Raw genomic sequence first — 19816 nt, 5'->3', positions numbered from 1 at the left:
GTATTCAGAGAAAATATAGGCATAGCAATAGATGCCGGGAACCAATTCCAACATGTCATAATTATAAAAGTTTCATCAAAAGATTGGTGAAGCTTGGGCGGCTCAACAAGGGCTAAGCCACATATGTAATTACCTGTTGGAATGGCTGAAGGGCATCTCCCCCAAACCTGAATAGGACATTTCCCCAAACCTAAAGATTTGTATATAGGATTATTAACTGCCAGACAGCTCAGAGCATCTTAATCTGCATGTTATTGCCTCCTGTTGGCCAAACACCTGAACAGCTGTAGGCTATTCCCCAATTTGACTATGCTACCCTTTGAAACCTTACCCTTTGAAGTGTATGTCTCCACCTTGCCTTAGGACAAATTGTGTTAATAAATAGCGCGGGATCCTGAGTCAAGGGGAAGTCTTTAGCTCCTTTAGCTGAAGCTCCTCTGACCCCCAATGCCTTTCCAAACTGTCTTTCGTCTTTGGACTCCTTCTTGAATCTACACATCAGCTCCTTCCTCCAGATTATTGAACCCCTTCTTAATGCTGGGACAAGAACCCAGGAAGATAGAGATAGAAATTTGGGGTCATTATAATATGGATGGTATGTAAGGTCCTCAGCTGAGGCCCTCATCAAGGTTATGAGGGTAACTGTATTGGAGACTCTTGTGAGTTAAAATTGGGGAGAGAAAGATCATGGGAAAGAGAGCCTCAGGCCATGCCAACATTTAGAATTCAAAAGTATGAGAGGGAGCTTCAAGCAAAGGAAAAAAAAAAAAAAGAGGAAGGAAGCCAGAGAATGTCACTGATGCTGATTAAAGAAAGCTTTTTCTAGGATTGAGTGATCAGTGACTGCTAAGAATTTGAGAAGATGAGGACTTGGGGTTAACCATTGGATTTGAAAACATGGAGGCCATTGATGGTGATGATAAGAATGAGTTCATCACAGGGGTGTGAACACAAACTGGATTGGATTCTAGAAAAAAAAGAAAGAGAGGGAGTGGATGTAGCTAGAATTAATTTTACCACTTAAACTTACATGTATTTCACAATTTGTATTTAAATAGAAATATTCGTAACAAGGAATTTTCATAAACAGTTAAAGAGAGAACATACTATATTACATATTACTATGAATGTATTTTTGTGAGTACCCACACGGTCTGCTATTTTGTACAGTGCCAACTTTAAACCAAAGAACAACAACACTTTTACTTTGCATCATTTGTACTATAGAATGTACAATTGGACTTAATTTACTTTATTGCATCCTCTAGGTTAGTGTGGAGGGAATATACCGGTGTGGGCATATAGGAAGATTTACAGTTGTAAGTACGTGAAACACAGAGTTTATTCTTGTATTATTATTTATTAATTATTGTATTATTTTCTATATGAACAACTGTAAACGTACTTTTACCCACCCCTGTATCTGTGGTCTTTAGGGTTGGAAGGTAATTTGAAGTAAGACAAGTCAGCTATACCTTATGTTCAACTTCTGATTTTGCTGTTCACTAGCTGTGTGACTATGGCAAGTTATCGAGCTCTTGTAAACCTATTTTCTCAAACTTAAAATGTGGCTAATAAGGATATGAGCATAAAATAAGATAATGTACCTAAAGTCCTAAGCATGGTGTCTGGCACATAGTAAGGTCTTAGTAAATGGAAGTGATTTTGTATTGCTGTGATTATTAACTTGTTCTTGAATGGGACATAACTGAACATAAGTCTTCCAATAAACAACAGAAAAATGATGTACCATAGGGTAAGCCATCCTGTATAATAAAAGAGTACCGTGCAAATCGACTGAACGACAGAACGACCAGTCACTATGATGTACACTGACCACCAGGGGGCAGACGCTCAATGCAGGAGCTGCCCCCTCGTGGTCAGTGCGCTCCCAGAGGGAGGGCCACTCACCCCCAAACTGGGCTGATGGCTGGTGAGCGTAGCGACAGCACTATGGGTGGCAGTACTATGGGTGTCCAACTGCAGCTTAGGCTGTCAGTCAGACATCCCCCAGGGACTCCTGGAATGCAAAATGGCACAGGCCAGGCTGAGGGAATCTCCCCCCTCCACCCTCCAGTACACGAATGTTCTGCACCGGGCCTCTAGTATCTTATAATTCACATTATTTGGTTCATGTTACTCTATATGTGTTCATTTCTCTTTGTTACCTGATCTTTAGGGAAGTCATAGAAGCACGGTAGTTAAGACTGCAGGCTCAATAGAGCACAGTTGTTGTCTTAGTCACTTAGAATGAGCTGGATAGTCAGTTTCCATGTTCCCATCCCTTCCAATACAACCAGCTCTGCTAGTGATAACAGCTAACTTCTTCCTGGGTACCAACCACTATTCTAAACACTTTACAGCTATTAACTCATTTAAATCTCCCAGCCCTAGAAGGTGGTTATCAGCGTTGCCTCCATTTGTACAGGTGACAAAACTGAAGCACAGAGAGGTTAAGTACTTGCCCGAGGATGACACTGTTGATCAGTGGTGGAGCTGGAATTCCATCCCAGGCAGCCTTGTTACACAGTGTGTACTCTACCATTTCATCCTAATTTCATTGGAGGCTACAAGATTGAATTTAAATTGTCACATTTCAGTTGTCACTGCTTTTCAGTGATGGGGATAGTAAAATGGTTGCATCGGTACCCTCCCCCAGCAGTTCCTCAGTGGTCAGTAATTTGTGTTGGGTGTCCGGTTTTCACATCCTACTTCCAACCACCAGCCATTAGGTTGCTTCATGAAAAATTTGAAAAACAGAGTGATCATATTCTCTTAACATTAAATGTTAATCATTAAAATACAGAACTTAACCGTTAGGTCCTTTGGTGCTTATGCCCAGAGAAGGAAGAGTCATTTCTGTATTAAGATATCTAAGAAGTTCTCACATGCTTAGCAGGAAAACGAAGCCCAGCACGGGTAAAATGCTGTCTGCCTCAGACACTGAGTAAGTGTGTATAAATAGAACAGTTGGTGTGCATGGCCTGAATGGTACAGCTTCCCATTTTCTATGTAATGTAAATCACCAATGTGAGCATTTCCATCTGACACAAACTGTCAGTCGCAGAAGAGCACATTGTAGGATTCAATACATGTTACACAACAACCAAGATTGCCCTTTTCTTCAGCATGGTGATTTTTTTTTTCTTTCTATATCCAGCAGTTAGTACTGAGGCCTGAAACCCTTAGTTACAGAACAAAGTGGCTTAGCAGTAATCAAGCCTGTGTGAGGCTAAGGGAAAAATAATGAATGTTCCCTGCAAGCTTCCTGCCTAGATGCAGGTGCAGGAATCAGGGGGTCATGAATAATGCATGGCATGCAGATTAGGTGGTAGTTTCTCCTACTGGGGTTTTGACTTTGCTACCTGCCTGGCTGCTACGTGTGGAAAGATGGTAGGCGATGGCAAAAGTGCCACAACAAAGACTTTAAAGACTGAGCTCACGAAAAACACTGCCTAGCCTTTTGGAGAAATAAAATTTGAGAGATAGCTGAAATGTAAACCTTTATGGTGTACTTTATTAGGTGAAATAAGCTCCAGATTATCCATTTACTAATTTGGGGCAAGGGAAAAAAGATTTCTTGTTTTACCATTTTAATTGAAGAAATGCTATAATTTTAGGAATTCTTTGAAGACTGTCAAACTGTTACAGAAATTACCTGCTTATAGTATTTGTTTCATGGATGGATCAATGAAGTGTTACTGCAAGATACAAATACCTAGAGAACATTATAATGAAAGGTTAAACAGGCCTGTTTTTCTCTGCTTATATATGCAATGAGAACCATCAATAGAGAATATATTTACTAGTAAACTTCAACAGGTGGAATGATCATGATGAATAGAAATACCAGGGTTAAGGAGGAAGCAATAAAAGAGGTAAACATTTAAAGGCTATAGAGTGAATTAAATAACTGTATTTGGGCTATTACTTTTTAAAGCTTTATTTGGGCAGCATAACTCAGACACTCCAGTGGGGATTTAGGGGAGGTTCAAGAGGATTTAAGGTATTTCCCCTTAGGACAGGGCCTTTAACTGGGGAGACATTTTTTTGGCTCACCGTTCCATTTTAATTATTGTATTTCAAGCAGACAAACTGAAAGAAATAAAAAAGAAGAAAAAAGAGAGTTTTGCTACCTTTCATATACTTCCTACATGTTTTTACGACATGTTTTTTCTCTCTCCTCAACTTGAGATGCTGGACTAGGATCAGGCTTTCATTTTCTAGCCCAGTCTGTCATTTCCGCTAGGCCCCAGTTTGGCCCAATGCCAAGACCAACAGGTGATCCTTGTAGCTGCAAAACAGCAGGAAGTGGGCCTTGCTTGAATGAGACAGTTCACCAGAGGGGCTGTCTGGCCTCTCTCCATCTTTCTGCATAATTAACATCCCCTCCCCCATGCAGAGCAGAAAATCTGTGCTGAGCAGCTCAGCTGCAGCAGCCATTGAGAAGTGCTGTGAGGAAAAGAATGTTAATAAGGGATGTTGGAAGAAATAAGCCTTCCGCGTGCAAAGTGCAGCCTGGCTCTGGCTTTCCTGAAAGACTGCAAGTTGGCCCTTCTGAGTGGCTAGAACTGTATTATGTATTTTGAAATGATTTCCACTTGCTAAACACCCACGGAAAACTGGGGTTCTAAGGAACCTGGGAGCTTTTGGTTCTAACCGGACTTTGACAGGAGTTTAAAATCCCTGTTTTCTTTCTTGTCTTGTAAATAAGAGTAATGTCTGAGACATGAAGAGTCAAGATGAGACAAGCTAAAACACTGCCTAGACCTCACAAATCCTAGTAATGTTAGAACAAAGCAGGAAGTTGGCCAGGAGGAAGCAGGAAGTAGAGCATGTGGTGTTGCCAGTGAGTGAGCCACAGAGAGGGGGGTGGTTCAGCAGCTAGCTTCTGATTGGAAGGTGTCAGCAGGTCATGGACATTTAAACGGTTTCCAGTGGATGACTCCAGCCCGGGAAGCTTGTAAACCAGTCTAGTCTTTACTTCTCTGTTATTTAGTTTAGAATTGACTTTGCATTCCTCAAAGCCCAAAGCTGTAGGAAGGTCTAGAAGGTCTTTTCCCTAGAAATAACTATTAGCCCCTCCTTCCTCCCCCAGATTCTGTGCCTGAACATTTGGATTAAATTATTGTAGGGGAGGAAAAAAGTTTTTCCTGTATTCGCTCAGGTTCAGTGGGGGTGGAGGCTGAAAATTAAATTGACAAAGGACAAATCAGCAAGAGGGGAAAAAAACCAGCAGTTTATATGTATAACATGCAAACATGTAAAAGTACTTAGTGATAAGTAACTCAAAAGGTGATTAGAATTTGGAGCTTTATATACCATTTGAACAAAGGCTGATAAATTGTGGAGAAAGGACCTGTCAAAAGAAAAGGGGTCTGGGCTTCAATGGGGGATAAATTGTAAGAAGGTGACTAGGAAATATATAGGAAAAGTAATGCTAAAAAAGGGTTTGTTTAGGCAGACTCATTTCAGTACCATCTCTGGTGATAAGAGTTATACCATATACTACTCTTCCTGGTATGGGAGAGAGGGACACCTTTATAAGTGCAAATTTTCTTTCCAAAAGATAAGTCTATGTCCTGCTATTAGGCCTGTAAAAATAGTATAGAGAGCTCCTCCTATATGTCTGCTGTTTCTCAGTTACTTTTAGCTGAAAATAATCCTTATACCAAAGTAGCATATTTTGGGGTAGCATATCCTGATCCCCTTATTATCTTGCTTTTTTAAGTCTAGAAGTTAACTGAGGAAGTGTGCACTTAGGGGGTCTCTTATGCCCTCCCCACTCCCTGCATGTGGGAATAGGTAGCAGAAAGGGCCTATTTAGGGCAGGTACATACTTTACATTATTTTTACCCACTCCTAAACTTCACAAGGTATAGGTAGCCAGTAACTCTTTGTTGGATTGAATGAATGAAATCAGGTGATTAAAACTGCTGATCCTCTTTTGGGGGTCTTCACTATGAACATATGAGAAACCCTTGTCATGTTATAGGTGGTACAGAAGGGAAAAGAGAGACCCTGCAGGTTTGCAGGCATAGGAACTTACCTGCATCCATTTACTAAGAGGTGATGGAGTTCTTGGGGATTCGATAGTAAAGCAAGTCTAAAAGAGATTATTTATAAACCAGATTCCTTTTTATTTGTTCATTTGTAATTGGGAATATGCTTTTTCAATGACTAGATTATTCTCATCTATCTACAGGGTACATCCGTCCCCAGTATCAAGGGTCAGGGGAAGTCGAATGAATAATCAGAAGTTTGCTTGGTGAGTACACAGTCTAAATTATGAGAATGTTTAAGTTTTATGGGAAATTTTAATAGATCTGTGTTATAACAAAAGAGAATTATTTCTGCTCTTCTGCAGAGCAGCAATTTTCATCAGGTGTGCCTCAAGAATTTTTAAAACATATAATACCTGACTATTTAGTCAGGGACACTGACCTCTTTTAGATTGTGAAATAAAAAAATGACAATGGCCAAAACAACAATAGCCATCCGGGGTGAATGCATCAAGATTATACCTACTTTTTTTGTGTGTGTGTGTGTCAGATCAGCAAAAAATGCAATACATTTTTGGCATGCTGCAGAATTTTAGTAATTAGTTTATGTGTGCCATGAAATGAAAAAGTTTGAAAGTCCCTCTACAGAGAATATGTTTCTACTAACTGAATTACGTTGTTTCCCTTTCCTTTGGAAAATTCCTTTCCAGCCAAAACTCTTTACTCACTAAAACTGAACTTAATATTTTTTTATTACAGATATAATATATTTCCCAGGATTGTCAGCTGTTAAATTTTTAAAAAATCTTTCCCGTTTTGGAAAATACTGTAAGCTTTTTAAGTGAGATTTAGGTAATAATTGAGATTTTTCTCAGGCACCAACTTCTACTTCTCATGAAGATTTTCATAGTAAAGTAATGTATACTACTAAAAGGGTAATATGCTAATTAGACCGGTCAACCAGACATCTTCCAGATGTCCAACTTCCTTCTGGACAAAGCCATGGTGGTGGGGACTGAGGCAGAAGTGATAAGGGGCAATCAAGATGTCAGGGGAGCAAGCAATTAGGAGGCAATCAGGCCAGTGCAGGGGAGGGCAGTTGGGGGCGATCAGGCTGGCAAGGGAGGGCAGTTAGGGGTGATCAGACCAGCTCAGGGGAGGGCAGTTGGGGGCGACCAGGCCAGCAGGAAGAGGCTGTTGGGGGCAATCAGGCAGGCAGGCAGAGGCAGTGAGGGGCAATCAGGCAGGCAGGCAGGCAAGCAATTAGGAACCAGCAGTCCCGGATTGTGAGAGGGATGTTCAACTGCCGGTTTAGGCCTGAACCCTGCAGGATCAGGCCTATACCCGCAGTCGGACATCCCCCCAAGGGGTCCTAGATTAGAGAGGGTGCAGGCTGGGCTGAGTGACAACCCCCCCACTTCCGGTGCATGAAACTCATGCACCGGGCCTCTAGTCTACATATATATAAAAGCCCAAGTGACGATTACAATCAGACAACCTGACGACTGGCCGGTAGCTATGATGTGCACTGACCATCAGGGGGCAGATGCTCAACACAGGAGCTGCCCCCTGGTGGTCAGTGCATTCCCACAGCCAACCTCCCGCAGTTCCTTCCCCCAGCCGGCCGGCCCCCATCAGCCCTGACCGGATCTGGGCCAAATCGGCTAGGCTGAGGGACCCCACCCATGCATGAATTTCGTGTACCGGGCCTCTACTCTATTATATTAATTTTGCTGATTAATATTTAGATGTGTGTGTGTGTGTATTTCTGACAGGGCTTTAAATATCCAGGGATTTTATTTTTAAATTTGGGGAATACAAATATCTTCTTTCACTGACCAGCTTTTGAACAGAAATATAAATGGAAATTATCAGAAATGACCTGAAAAGTTAGTTCAACCACAAATCATCGATTGATTCTATAAAGGAGCAATTTAAGATGTTTTATAAATGTTTTATGTGAAACAAAAAATTAATTAATGTAGGTTTAAAATCCATTATGTTCGCATTAACTACTCCATTGCACAAAATTACTCTTTCTAAACATACTAGTAATGTATCTTCATAAGAGAAGGAAAGAAAGAAGGATTGATTGAACTTGAACTGTGTACTGTTTACTTCAGAAGTGAGAGGAAATGCACAGGTATCCATTTTTACTTCACTGAATTGTGCTTATAATGGGATTTTGATTAAAAATCATGGCTTTTTTTTTTAAGTATGGGAAGATGATTACTGAAGCTGGAGCTTCCAAATTAATTTTATTCCTAAATCAGGATTATTTTTAGACACATAATAATGATTCTTTGAATTTGAATGGTGTCTAATCAGCTCACCTCCCTTCCCCCATTAAATCAAATTAACCCTCACAATAGCCTGGTGCTGTTGTTAAATATCATGCTTTTCTTTTTTCACAGAGAGGGAGATGGAACACAGAGGATGCAGCTATTTGCTTACACACTGTCTAAAAGCTGGGGCCTCCTACATGCTTTCTCACCATCACTAAAGCATAGTGTCCCCTGTCCAACCTAGGAAGCTGAGGGGAAAATAGCGCTGATGCCCATTACATTAAAGAACAGGGAGAAACCGGGGCTTTTCCTGACTGCACGGAATTGATATTCCTTCTCAGCACACAGCGTATTGCACTAAAAAAATTTTATTACATGTAGAGGCTATGAGATATTCACGTGAGCAATGTAAGTTAACGGATAGAGTACAACAGTGTCAGTTATGAGATCCAGTTTCTACAACTTATTTTACTAATGGTGGAACATCGAGTAAGTAACAAATATTCTTTCCTTCACTTTTTCTTCCCGGAGGATTAGAGTAATGATAACTCATTCCTACATAACTTATAGCACATTATTCGGTTAGTAAGTTCAAACCACTTTTATCTCCTGAGAAGTAAGCCATGAAAAACAGAAAAGATTTTTACTATTAGCCTTGATAAAATTCAACTTTTATTTATTCAGCAATCTTATTTACTGTCCCTGGCTGTGTGCAAAGCGCTAGATTAGCAAGATAAATAAAACATGGTTTCTGTTCTCAAGGGGCTCACTATCTTGTAGGGTGTGGGTATGTCATCACACATGTAATATACAATATTATGCGATGTCATATAAACAACACGTATATAAATGCTCTAAGGAGATATATAATGTGCAGAGGGAAATATCATCAACTCTACTTAATACTAATTTGAGAGTAGGTAGGGAGAAGGGAGAAAGTATAGAGGAAGGAAGGGGACTATGAGAAAACCCATCCTGGAGAAGGTTTTTGAGTCAAGACCCAGAATTAGTAGGAAAAGTAGAGGGTTGAGATAGTGCCTTCTTTATAAATTGAAAAACCTGTATAAGGACCTGGAGACATTTCTGAATGAACTACAGTAGGAGCATTTGGCCATGTGCTTCATTTGGTCATGAGTTAGTTTAAATTCCTATCATATGCATTACCTTGAATATTCCTTAAGTAAATACTGTGAGGCTGGTACATGGAAATAAATCACCCGGCTGGGACAAAGCCAGTGAATCACCCAGCATCTACCTCTGGTCAAGTGATAAGCACTCACTGTTTCTTTGTGAAATATTGACTCTGCGGGTCCAGGAAGTTTAAATACACGTGCTTAGCAAGGGAGGTGGAGGGAAAGTGACTTTTGCTCTCCCCCAAATACAAGTAATTTATAGAGTTAGATGTGAAGTTCAACACCAGCTTGGCTCAGGATTGAGTGAGCTCTGCAAACACTCTATATGTGATGTTAGGTGATTTTGTGAAGCTTAGTTAGCAAATGCTTCATTCAGGTAAAAGAAAATGGTGTTCATTAAACAAGCATTTAAACCCCAGGAAAAGATGAAAAGGCTGGAATTTGTAAGTTAGGGATAGAAAATGTATGACAATTGGTTGGTTGTAAATGTCAGTGGCTGTGGTTGAGCTATCAAACCAGTGTTTATCATTGAGTAAAGAAGGTTTAAAAGTTTTAAGTGGTGTTTTTCTTTGCAAAATGTTAATATGAGAGGCGGCATCCACTGGCCTCATTCCTGTGGCAGCATTTCCTCTGGAGACGAAGAAATGTGTGGAAAAGGATTTCTGTTCAAGGCAAACAAACCTGCTGGAATGGAAAGAAAATGTAACATGTGTGTATCCAGGGAGAAGATGAAAGCACCAGCATGTAAGGGGTCCAAACAGATGTTAGGATGGAGCCAGGTTGCTGTAACTGCCTGCTAACTCCCAGGGATTAAAGAATGGCAATAAGAACTTCTGTCAGGATATATTAGCACCCCAGTAAAGAACACGAGCTCATTGCACCACTACAGTCCATTAAAGACAGCAACCCAGGCCAGACATAAACTCTCCATCAGAATGGCTCTCCCCTCGCAGCCAGCCCACAGTAGTTATACTTGTTGATTTGAGGATTGATAAAGCCTTTGAAGTTTAGCATATGAATTTCCTTCTTCATTTCATGAATTATATCTCTCCTCTTTCCTTCACCATTGGCCCTAAGAGTTGATCACACCTTCCTTTGTCCAATAACTATATAAACTTTTTTTAGATCATTTGCCACTCTCTCTTACATGTGATAAAGTCAGGAAAATATTTTGCTCCATTTGAGGCAAACTGGGGGGAATAGGGCAATCATTATTAGAGAGTTGAATGTGCAGATAGACTTTTGTTCTTTACAGATATTTTTTGTATGAGGCTATTACATTCTGATATCAAACCCACAGAAAGTAGCTGTTTTCAAGTCATCTTTTAGCTGTTTTTCATCCCTGAAGATATAATAGAAACTTGGACCCCATGTTTGGGAGGAGCAAGACAGGGAGGGGCCTGGTAGAGAATATGGCTGAACTGAACATGGAAGTTAATTTAAGGCTCCAAAATTGTCTAGATCAGTGTATTCCGAAGACAGCCATATTAGCATGTGCTCATTTTTAGCTTTTTACCCTTTCTCCTCTCCCCTGCACTTCTCCCTTCTACCCTGCTCCATTTGTAAAGTTTTAAAGGACGGGCATGTATTATTTTTGATGATGGTGGTAATAGTAGCTGTGCTGTGCACTCAGAACATCCATCTAGAGCTATTATGTAACAGTGATAGCGGGTGTTACATGATAGAGACTTTATGGGCAACGTATATGATGACATAGAAAATAACGTATTCCTAATAGGAATTTTCATTAGTAAAGTAGAAGTAATTTTCTCTAACCCATTGGATGCTGCCATTATTAGTCTCAATTATGATTTATTTCTTACCAACCTGCCCGCAATGTTATGCAGCTGTATACACAAAACAGCTCCAGTTTTGAATAGAGTATCTATGCACATGATGACACAGTCTGGGTGTGAGTCACATTTCACACTGGGATGTGATAAAGTTCTGTGTCACACATCTTGGCGGAGGGCAGGAAGAGCCTTTTCACACTGGCATTTTGTGGTTGGAGATGGAGTGCACAATGAACTTAAATATTGAATGCATACAGTTGCAAATGTTAGGCATGACTTCACAGGATCCTTCTGGAAGATATAACTAGTAGGAATCTTTGTCATAAAAATACGCACGGTCATTCTTGTTTAAATCGTCGCCTTCAGAGAGGAAGGCACTGAAGTCATTGATATTGGGAACCTCTCAGAAAGCTGATGCAGAGCTAGCCCTTTAAGGAGGGACAGAGCGTTGCCAAATGTAGTCGTTACCAATTTCCGAGCTGCAGAAGAGATGTCAGCATCACCGGGTTCAGTTCAGCTCACTTTCCAAAACGTAACATGTCAGCAGGGGCATAAACCCAGGTCTTTGCACACTGTCCAGTCATCTTTCTGCTGCTTAGCAGTTACCTACTGTTGGAGAAATGCAGAAGATGAAATAAGATGAATGCTTAATTCATTATGAGCTAAGCAGAAGGTTTTTGTCTAGAAAACTCCCATGATATTGACGTGACAGGGGCAGAAAAAGGAGAAGTAGGAGAGGCCTAACGAAGACATAGCTGCCCACTCCAATATGTGCCAGTTACTCCCTGCCAACATGTTTATCATCATGGTGTGGGTTCTCGCATGCTCATTATTTGTAGATAATACTGATTATGTTATCTTAATTACCAGAGCATTCCACTGCTTTGCTTTTTGACTTACAGGGCAAAAATTATGATAATTTATAAGGACTTTAATATGTGAAGTTTCCAGTTCCCCAAATCCCTAGCCTTCCTGGTTTCTTTAATCCATATGTGTTGATAAATAAGTAATAGCAGATTTCACTTATAGGTGTCATTCATATAATCATGAGCGAGTTTGTAAGTTCTCTGTATCCACTGGCTTACAATGAAAAGAAGTGCCTCTAGGATGTTGCTACACTTTAAATCCCTCCAAATTCACATCTTTATAAAATGTTGCAGCGCAGGATCCTCTGTTAAATTATTTTTTTAAATAATTCTTTATTGTTGAAAATATTACATATGTCCCCCTTTTTCCCCCATTATCTCCCTCCAGCCCACCCCTGCCCCCTGCCTTCACCACCCTATGTCTGTGTCCATGGGTTATGCATATATGCATACAAGGTCTTGGGTTGATTGCCTCCCACCCACCCACTCTCCCCCGCCTTCCTTCTGAGATTCCACACTATGTTCCATGCTTCCATGTCTCTGGATCCACTCCAGTCATCAGTTTATTTTGTTACTTAGATTCCACATATGAGTGAGATTATGTGATACTTGTTTTCTCTGACTCACTTATTTCACTTAGCATGATACTCTCCAGGTCCCTCCATGCTGTCTCAAAAGGCAAGAGAGTCTTCTTTTTTTACTGATTCGTAGTATTCCATGGTATAAGTGCACCACAGCTTTTTCATCCACTCATCTACTGATGGGCACTTGGGCTGTTTCCAGACCGATGGGCACTTGGGCTGTTTCCAGATCTTAGCTATGGTGAATTGTGCTACTATGAACATAGGGGTGCATACATTCTTTCTGATTGGTGTTTCTGGTTTCTTAGGATCTATTCCGAGAAGTTGGATCACTGGGTCAAATGGTATTTTCATGTTTAGTTTCTTGAGAAAACTCCATACTGTTCTCCACAGTGGCTGCACCAGTCTGCATTCCCACCAGCAGTCTACTAGGGTTCCCTTTCCTCCACATCCTCGCCAGCACTTGTCATTTGTTGATTTGTTGATGGTAGCCATTCTGACAGGTGTGAGGTGTTACCTCATTGTCGTTTTAAATTGCATCCCTCTGATAATCAGTGACTTTGAGCATTTTTTCATATGTCTCTTGGCCATCTGTATGTCTACTTTGGAGAAGTGTCTATTTAAGTCCTTTGCCAATTTTTTAATTGGGTTGTTTGTCTTTCTTCTGTTAAATTGTATTAGTTCCTTATATATTTTGGATATTAACCCTTTACCAGATGTATCAGATTGCCAAATATGTTCTCCCATACAGTGGGATCCCTTTTCATTTTGTTGATGGTTTCTTTTGATGTGAAGAAGCTTTTTATTTCATGTAGTCCCATTTGTTTATTTTCTTCTTAGTTTTCTTTGCCCTAGGAAATACATCCATAAACATATTGCTATGAGAGATGTCTGAGATTTTGCTGCCAATGGTTTCTTCTATGATTATTATGGTTTTTATCCATTTTGAGTTTATTCTTATGCATGGTGTAAATTGGTGGTCTAGTTTCTTTCTTTTTTTTTTTTTTACATGTATCTGTCCAATTTTCCCAACATAATTTATTGAAGAGACTCTTTTGACTCCATTATATGCTCTTGCCTCCTTTGTAAAATACTGAATGTAATGGCTTGGTTCAATTTCTGGGTTCTCTGTTCTGTTCCACTGATCTATATGCCTGTTCTTGTGTCAGTACCAGGCTGTTTTGATTACAGTGGCTTTGTAGTATAACTTGAAATTTAGTATTGTGATTCCTCCAACTTTGTTTTTCTTTCTGAAGATTGTTGCAGCTATTTGGGGTCTTTTTTGATTCCATATAAATTTATGGAGTATTTGTTCTAGATCTGTGAAGTATTCTGTTGGTATTTTAATAGGGATTGCATTGAATCTGTAGATTGCCTTGGGTAGTATGGACATTTTAATGGTGTTGATTCTACCAACCCATGAACACAATATATTCTTCCACTTGTTTATATCTCCTATCTCTTTTTTCAATGTCCTGTAGTTTTCAAAGTATAGGTCTTTTGCCTCCTTGGTTAAGTTTATTTCTAAGCATTTTAATTTTTTTGTTGTTGCAATGGTAAATGGGATTGTTTGTTTAGTTTCTATTTCTGAGAACTCATTATCTATCTATATATGTATAAAAGGCTAATATGCAAAGTGTCCCCTCAGAGTTTGACCAGGAGACCCTGAGTTTGATCGCTTGCTATGACGTGCGCTGACCACTAGGGGGTGGCGCAGAACAAAGGAAGGCCCCAGCCGTCGGCTGGCAGCTGCAAGGAAGGCCCTAGTTGGCAGCTGGAAGGCCCCAATTGACCCTGATCACCGGCCAGGCCTAGGGACCCTACCTGTACACAAATTTCATGCACCGGGCCTCTAGTTGGTGTATAAAAAAGCCATTGATTTTTGGGTGTTGATTTTGTATCCTGCTACATTGCTGAATTCATTTAATTACTTCCACCATCTCCTCAAATTGTTAGCTTGGTAACAATTATGTATACTTTAAAATTGTGTGCCATCTTTCAGATTAGCCTCCATCAAGATTTTGGTCTAATTTTTGTAAATTCTCTATTACCCAGAATTTCAGCAAGAAGCCTCATGATAAGTGTTTCACATTCCTATGAGTAATAGCTGATTTTTGTGTCTTGTATTGTTTCAGTCAAAGTAGAGTTAATTGGGAGAAAAAAATTTAAGATGGGTTATTTTCTGCAATTATTACTCTATGAGCTTTAGGGCTATAAGAACATGTTGAGCTATAAAGATCATCACTTCTGAGACATTTTTCTATTAAAAGTCCATGAGTATTTTGTTCCTACCAACCTACTGCTCAGAACCATTTTAGTGTCTTACTGGAAACCTGATATAAGAACCTATAGGCCATGTCAGTGCACTTGTTGACTCCTGGCATCTTCTCAGAACTGTAATAGGTGTGGTACTATTGTGTAATAAAACATCTCTGTTGATTAACTAATTTTGGCATGACTTAGAGCTATTAGTTCAGTATTCCAAAGGATTGTTTGGACAATCTAAAAATACTTAGAAACTGAACAACATGCTTCTAAATAACACATACATCAAAGAACAAATTACAAGTGAAATTTCAAAATATTTTTAGCAAAGTGGAAAATTTGAACACAACTTATTAAAATTCGTAAGAAAATTTATAGCACTGATGCATATATTAGAAAAGAAAAAAAAATCTCAAATCAATAATCTAAGTTTCCACTTTAAGAAACCACAAAAAGAGCTGAATTAAATCCAAAGTAAGCAGCAGAAGAAGAGAAATAAAATGAACTATTTGTAGTTCTAGGATTTGTAGCATCTTTTTTATATAATTGTTATTTTTCTAGGTAGGTTTTATACACATAAGGCTGTTTAAAATGAAACAATCAGGATTGATGACTTACTCTAGAAAAGCTACTTAAACTGCATATTTTATGAGTTTTAAATTGTGCTGTGTGCATTCTTCTCCATCATAATCCCTTCCCTGTTAAACTTGGTCAGAAGTGGAACTTTAAAATAGTGGTCATATTGTAATGAAACATGACCAATGAGGGGAATTTGGGGAGTGATTAATGAATAATGCAGAAAAAAATAACTGTGTCCCACTATGAAAAAATATGTATATATGGTAGCATGTCATGTTGTAATTAACATATCAAATTAAAATGAAGAAAGATCTTATTTTATATATATCCAGAGAAGCCACATTCTTTCCTAGTGTTTTATAGTATCTTTAATGGATATATCTGGACTGAAAAATTGGCTAAATCTAGCTGTCTTTTAAATATATATTTGGAAGAATAATGACTGCTATGGGGACCCAATAAAAAATCCTAATGTGTTCTGAAATATGCTGAGAATACTGCTCAGCTTAATACTAAAACTGAAGGGGATTTTCCTGTGAAAATGCTGAGTATACCAGCAGTTTTGGTTTAGTTTTCATCTATCAGTCATATTCTCGATGTTATCTTTCTAGTTGAGATTTATCTGTATACACATGGACAGTGAACTAGCAATTTTAAAATTATATATATTCTCAACTTACTATAATTTTTTCTCAGCTGACCACTAGGTTTTCATAGTTTCTAAGTAATTCCCTTAAAATTGGCTGTTTATTACATTTTTTAAATATAGTACTAGATTACTTAAGATATATTTAGTATATTTTAGAAATATATTCATGGTTAGTATATTTTCTTTTAATCCATTCTAGGAGGGCAATAGATAGTGTGTGATATTTTAATCTAAAAATTAAAGCCAACCCAATATCACACAGATTTCGACATAAGTCCCACAGCTGACAGTAGCTGGAGGGCTGAGGACTCTGCTGGAATCCGTTCTCTGCTCTCTAAATTTTCATTCAGATCAGTCTCCTTTATCAGCTGGGGTTCTTTTGTTGAAAGTAATGGAAACTGACTGCGTCTTGTTAACTTAAGCAAAAGGTAATTTTGCAGAAGGACATGAAGTAGGTGATGGAGGCACAGGAAAAGCAGAGGAGTTGGGCCTCAGGAAACACGGGATCAGGACAGCACCGAGGGTCCCGGGAGCAGGATTTAAAAAGCAGGTGCAGACCTAGAGTGAGGCAGTGCAGCTCCTTGCTGCTACCTCCTTAAAATCGTAGTAGAGGAAGCCTCGGAGTCTGATTGGCCCAGCCTGGCTCAGGTGCCCAGCCTTGGTTAACAATCCAAAAAGACCTCATGTAGTGAGAATCACAGGTGATGAGGGGGGGGATGGTGTCCCAAAGGAAAAGGAGGTGCTGATACCAAAAAACAATATGAAGTATTACAGCTCTTCATAAACTGTCACCACTGATTGTCCCTTCTGTTCAGTGAGCTAGACGCTTCTATTAAAGGCAGCTAATGAACTTTAATGTCATTCCTTGGGGGCCATTTTTTCTTATATTTTGGATGACAAAGTCCTCTGCAAGTAGTAACTAAAATGAATGGAGTCTCTCAGGCCTTACTCTTGGTTATCCAGTGATTGAAGCACAAGAAGAAGGTCAAAATAGATAGATTCCATTCTCCTTCAGAACTTACAGTTTCTTATCCTAAGTCCTTTAAACCATTCATTTTCCCAGATTTCCTACTTTAAATCACGTATTTTAAGAAACAGCCTTTAAAACCAAGCATACATAATTACAATTAGATATATAAGATAGTCCAAACAGAGGTACCTCCTATAAAATGCATAAAGCTTGAATCCACAGACTCAAATTCTGGTGTAAATATTTCACTTATACTAAATTAGTCTATACTTCCTGTACTTCAGCATTACTATTGAATGAATGAATGAATGAATGAATGAATGGTGTGTGACCCAAACTATTCCAATTTAATCTTGGGGAGAGTATGAAAGAGATAATACTCTTTATAACATCACCTTGAAATGAAGTGCTTCATAAACCGTGGGTATTAGCCCACAATCAGATTTCAACTTTACATAAAAGGAATCTCTTTACTACCACCTAGCTGCTTCATTGATACACCCAGCATTTATTATAGCCTCAGATGAAGCTATAATTCACTTCAGCTCTCTGGGGTCCTTCTTTACTCTAACAAGGCAGAATCCTGAGCAGCTGGGTGTACATCGATAGGGCTGTGGTTCCCTATATTCAGTAAATGCGTGTTCCAGAAGGGGCACATGTTACCTCCAAGCAGAATTGGTAGCGTTTTAGGGCATGGATGCAGCCATTTCCCTCCGTTTCTGTAAAGGCTGAATAATCCAGAAGGGTAACTCTCTGTTTGTTACCCATCTGCTCATGATTGTGATCATTAAATCCTCTCTTCTATCCTACAGTCTACTTGGGACACCTTCATAAATGAACGTATTGGTTCACATCCTTTAGAAAGCAATGATTTAAATCACCCATAGGGCTAAGTTGTTGTTATTATAAAGTAGAAAGCTCTCCAATTCCATTTATTTTCCCATTTCTCTACTCATTGCTTTTTTCCCTTGGAGATCTGTAAAGAAAAAGAAACATTGCTCTCTTCAGAGTTTGCGGTCAATAGGGATGGGGAAAGCAAGAAAATACCTTGCTGTTATTTTTCACTTTAGACTTGAATTATGTTGTGCTCTTTGATGAACCCTGTAGCTTAACCGTAAGAGTAGACTGATTTCTTCCCGTGAAAGTGGCTTACAGCAATCTTCCCCAAACTTTACAGCCTGTGAGTGTTTATTTGGGAAAAGAAGGAAGTATGGATTTTTGTTGCAGGTAGGAAACAAAAGACCAAAGGCAACCATGTTGAGAACGGAAGAGAGTTGCTGCCACCTAGAGGTAAAAACTGGTACATTTTGAGAGTGTGCTGTGGACGTTCATGAAATGATCTTCAAGGTAGACATTGATGTACTGTCACCGTACAACTAAATGGAGCCAGCTGCCTCAGTCTCTACCTTTAAGTGGGACTAGACTCATTCTACCCCTTTCCCTGTTGGCATGGTGCCCACATTCCATATGACCATTTTCTGACCTTCGTGTGTTTTTCTATTTTTGTGGACAGTAGCCTTGTTATCGACCATGAAAATTCATGTTGAGTCATTGGAAATCTTCCTCTTGTAAAATGAAATTCACTTATTTGGAAGATTCCTGTTACTGTGGCTAACAGAGAATGTCTTTTCCATAACCCAGGCTGTCTCTTTCAAATGTTAACCCCAGGAGCTCCAGGAAGGCTAATTCTCTCTAAATTGTGTGGCTAACGCTCTTCTGTTTCAGAGGAAAACACTGATAGCAGGGAAGCCAGCGAGAAGAGAGCAGAGATTCATTCCTGGGAACACCGTTCAGAAGAGGGTTTAAACATCTAATAAATTACTTCTTGTTTCCACCAAAATGGAGGAGGAGGAGAAGGTGAAGAGCACCCTGAGACTCCCTAGAGTTATGCAAAAACCTAAAACCAATGCGGTACCAGACACAAGAATAATATGCCATTCGGCCATTTTCATTTTGGTTATTCAGACCTTACTCTTCAGAGCACTGGCATTTCTTAAAATCTTCTTGTCAGGACATTTTCAATGGCAAAGCCTCCCTCATTAAAAGAAGAAGAAAGAAAAAAAAGCCTAGATAGGCAGAAATGCTGTGCTCCCACCTGTGGCTTGCAGTCCTCTGCTTTTGGGACTGCCCTTCTGCACAGCCCCATTCTGCACACTGTATGCACCCTAGTCTTTCTGAGGGGTGCCTCCCAGAGCACAGGACACACGGGCGTGGGACGTGAGCAAATAGGATAATGTGTGAGTCCCTCTATGTCTGCCCCTCTCTTGTTTCCTGAATGAGGGACTTGATTGAATGTTGGTGATTGTTTGATGGTTTTCTGAGGTAAAAGGACTTCAGAAACACCAGAAGGTGTCAGTAATACCTTTTTAGAAAGTGAGGATAGCAATCAATGTCCCTTGCTTCTGTTAAACCCTACTGCTTCCTTAGGAATCCATGAGCTGTGTCTTTCCTCCACCTTGCTTCACTTCCCTGCCCCTCTTGTTGTTGTTTTTTTCTTATCCTGTATTTAATCTTAAGTTACAACTTAAGTATTTACATACTATGTCTCTTACCAGCCTGGTCACTTTTGAAATTATATTTTACTCAACAGCATTATCACTTTTCCTAGAATATCTGTGTTCATTCATTTGTTCCTTTATTCAGTAAACATATGGTACCCACTATGATCTGGTCCCTTTCTGGCACTCTGGGGT

The 19816-nt window shown here is 39.5% G+C and overlaps 1 protein-coding gene across 1 annotated transcript in view; it reads left to right on the top strand.

Moving 5' to 3' along the window:
- KLF12 (KLF transcription factor 12) overlaps window positions 1-19816 on the top strand; it is a 455468-nt gene that overhangs the window by 385865 nt on the left and 49787 nt on the right. Inside the window, exon 6 of the mRNA XM_054719850.1 lies at window positions 6206-6268. Within this exon, the coding sequence (XP_054575825.1) occupies window positions 6206-6268 (63 nt within the window). The remainder of the gene's footprint in view (window positions 1-6205; window positions 6269-19816) is intronic.

The sequence above is a fragment of the Eptesicus fuscus genome, chromosome 8, assembly GCF_027574615.1.
Source record: "Eptesicus fuscus isolate TK198812 chromosome 8, DD_ASM_mEF_20220401, whole genome shotgun sequence".
Classification (NCBI taxonomy): Eukaryota; Metazoa; Chordata; class Mammalia; order Chiroptera; family Vespertilionidae; genus Eptesicus; species Eptesicus fuscus.
This window is presented reverse-complemented; position numbering and strand designations above follow the sequence as displayed.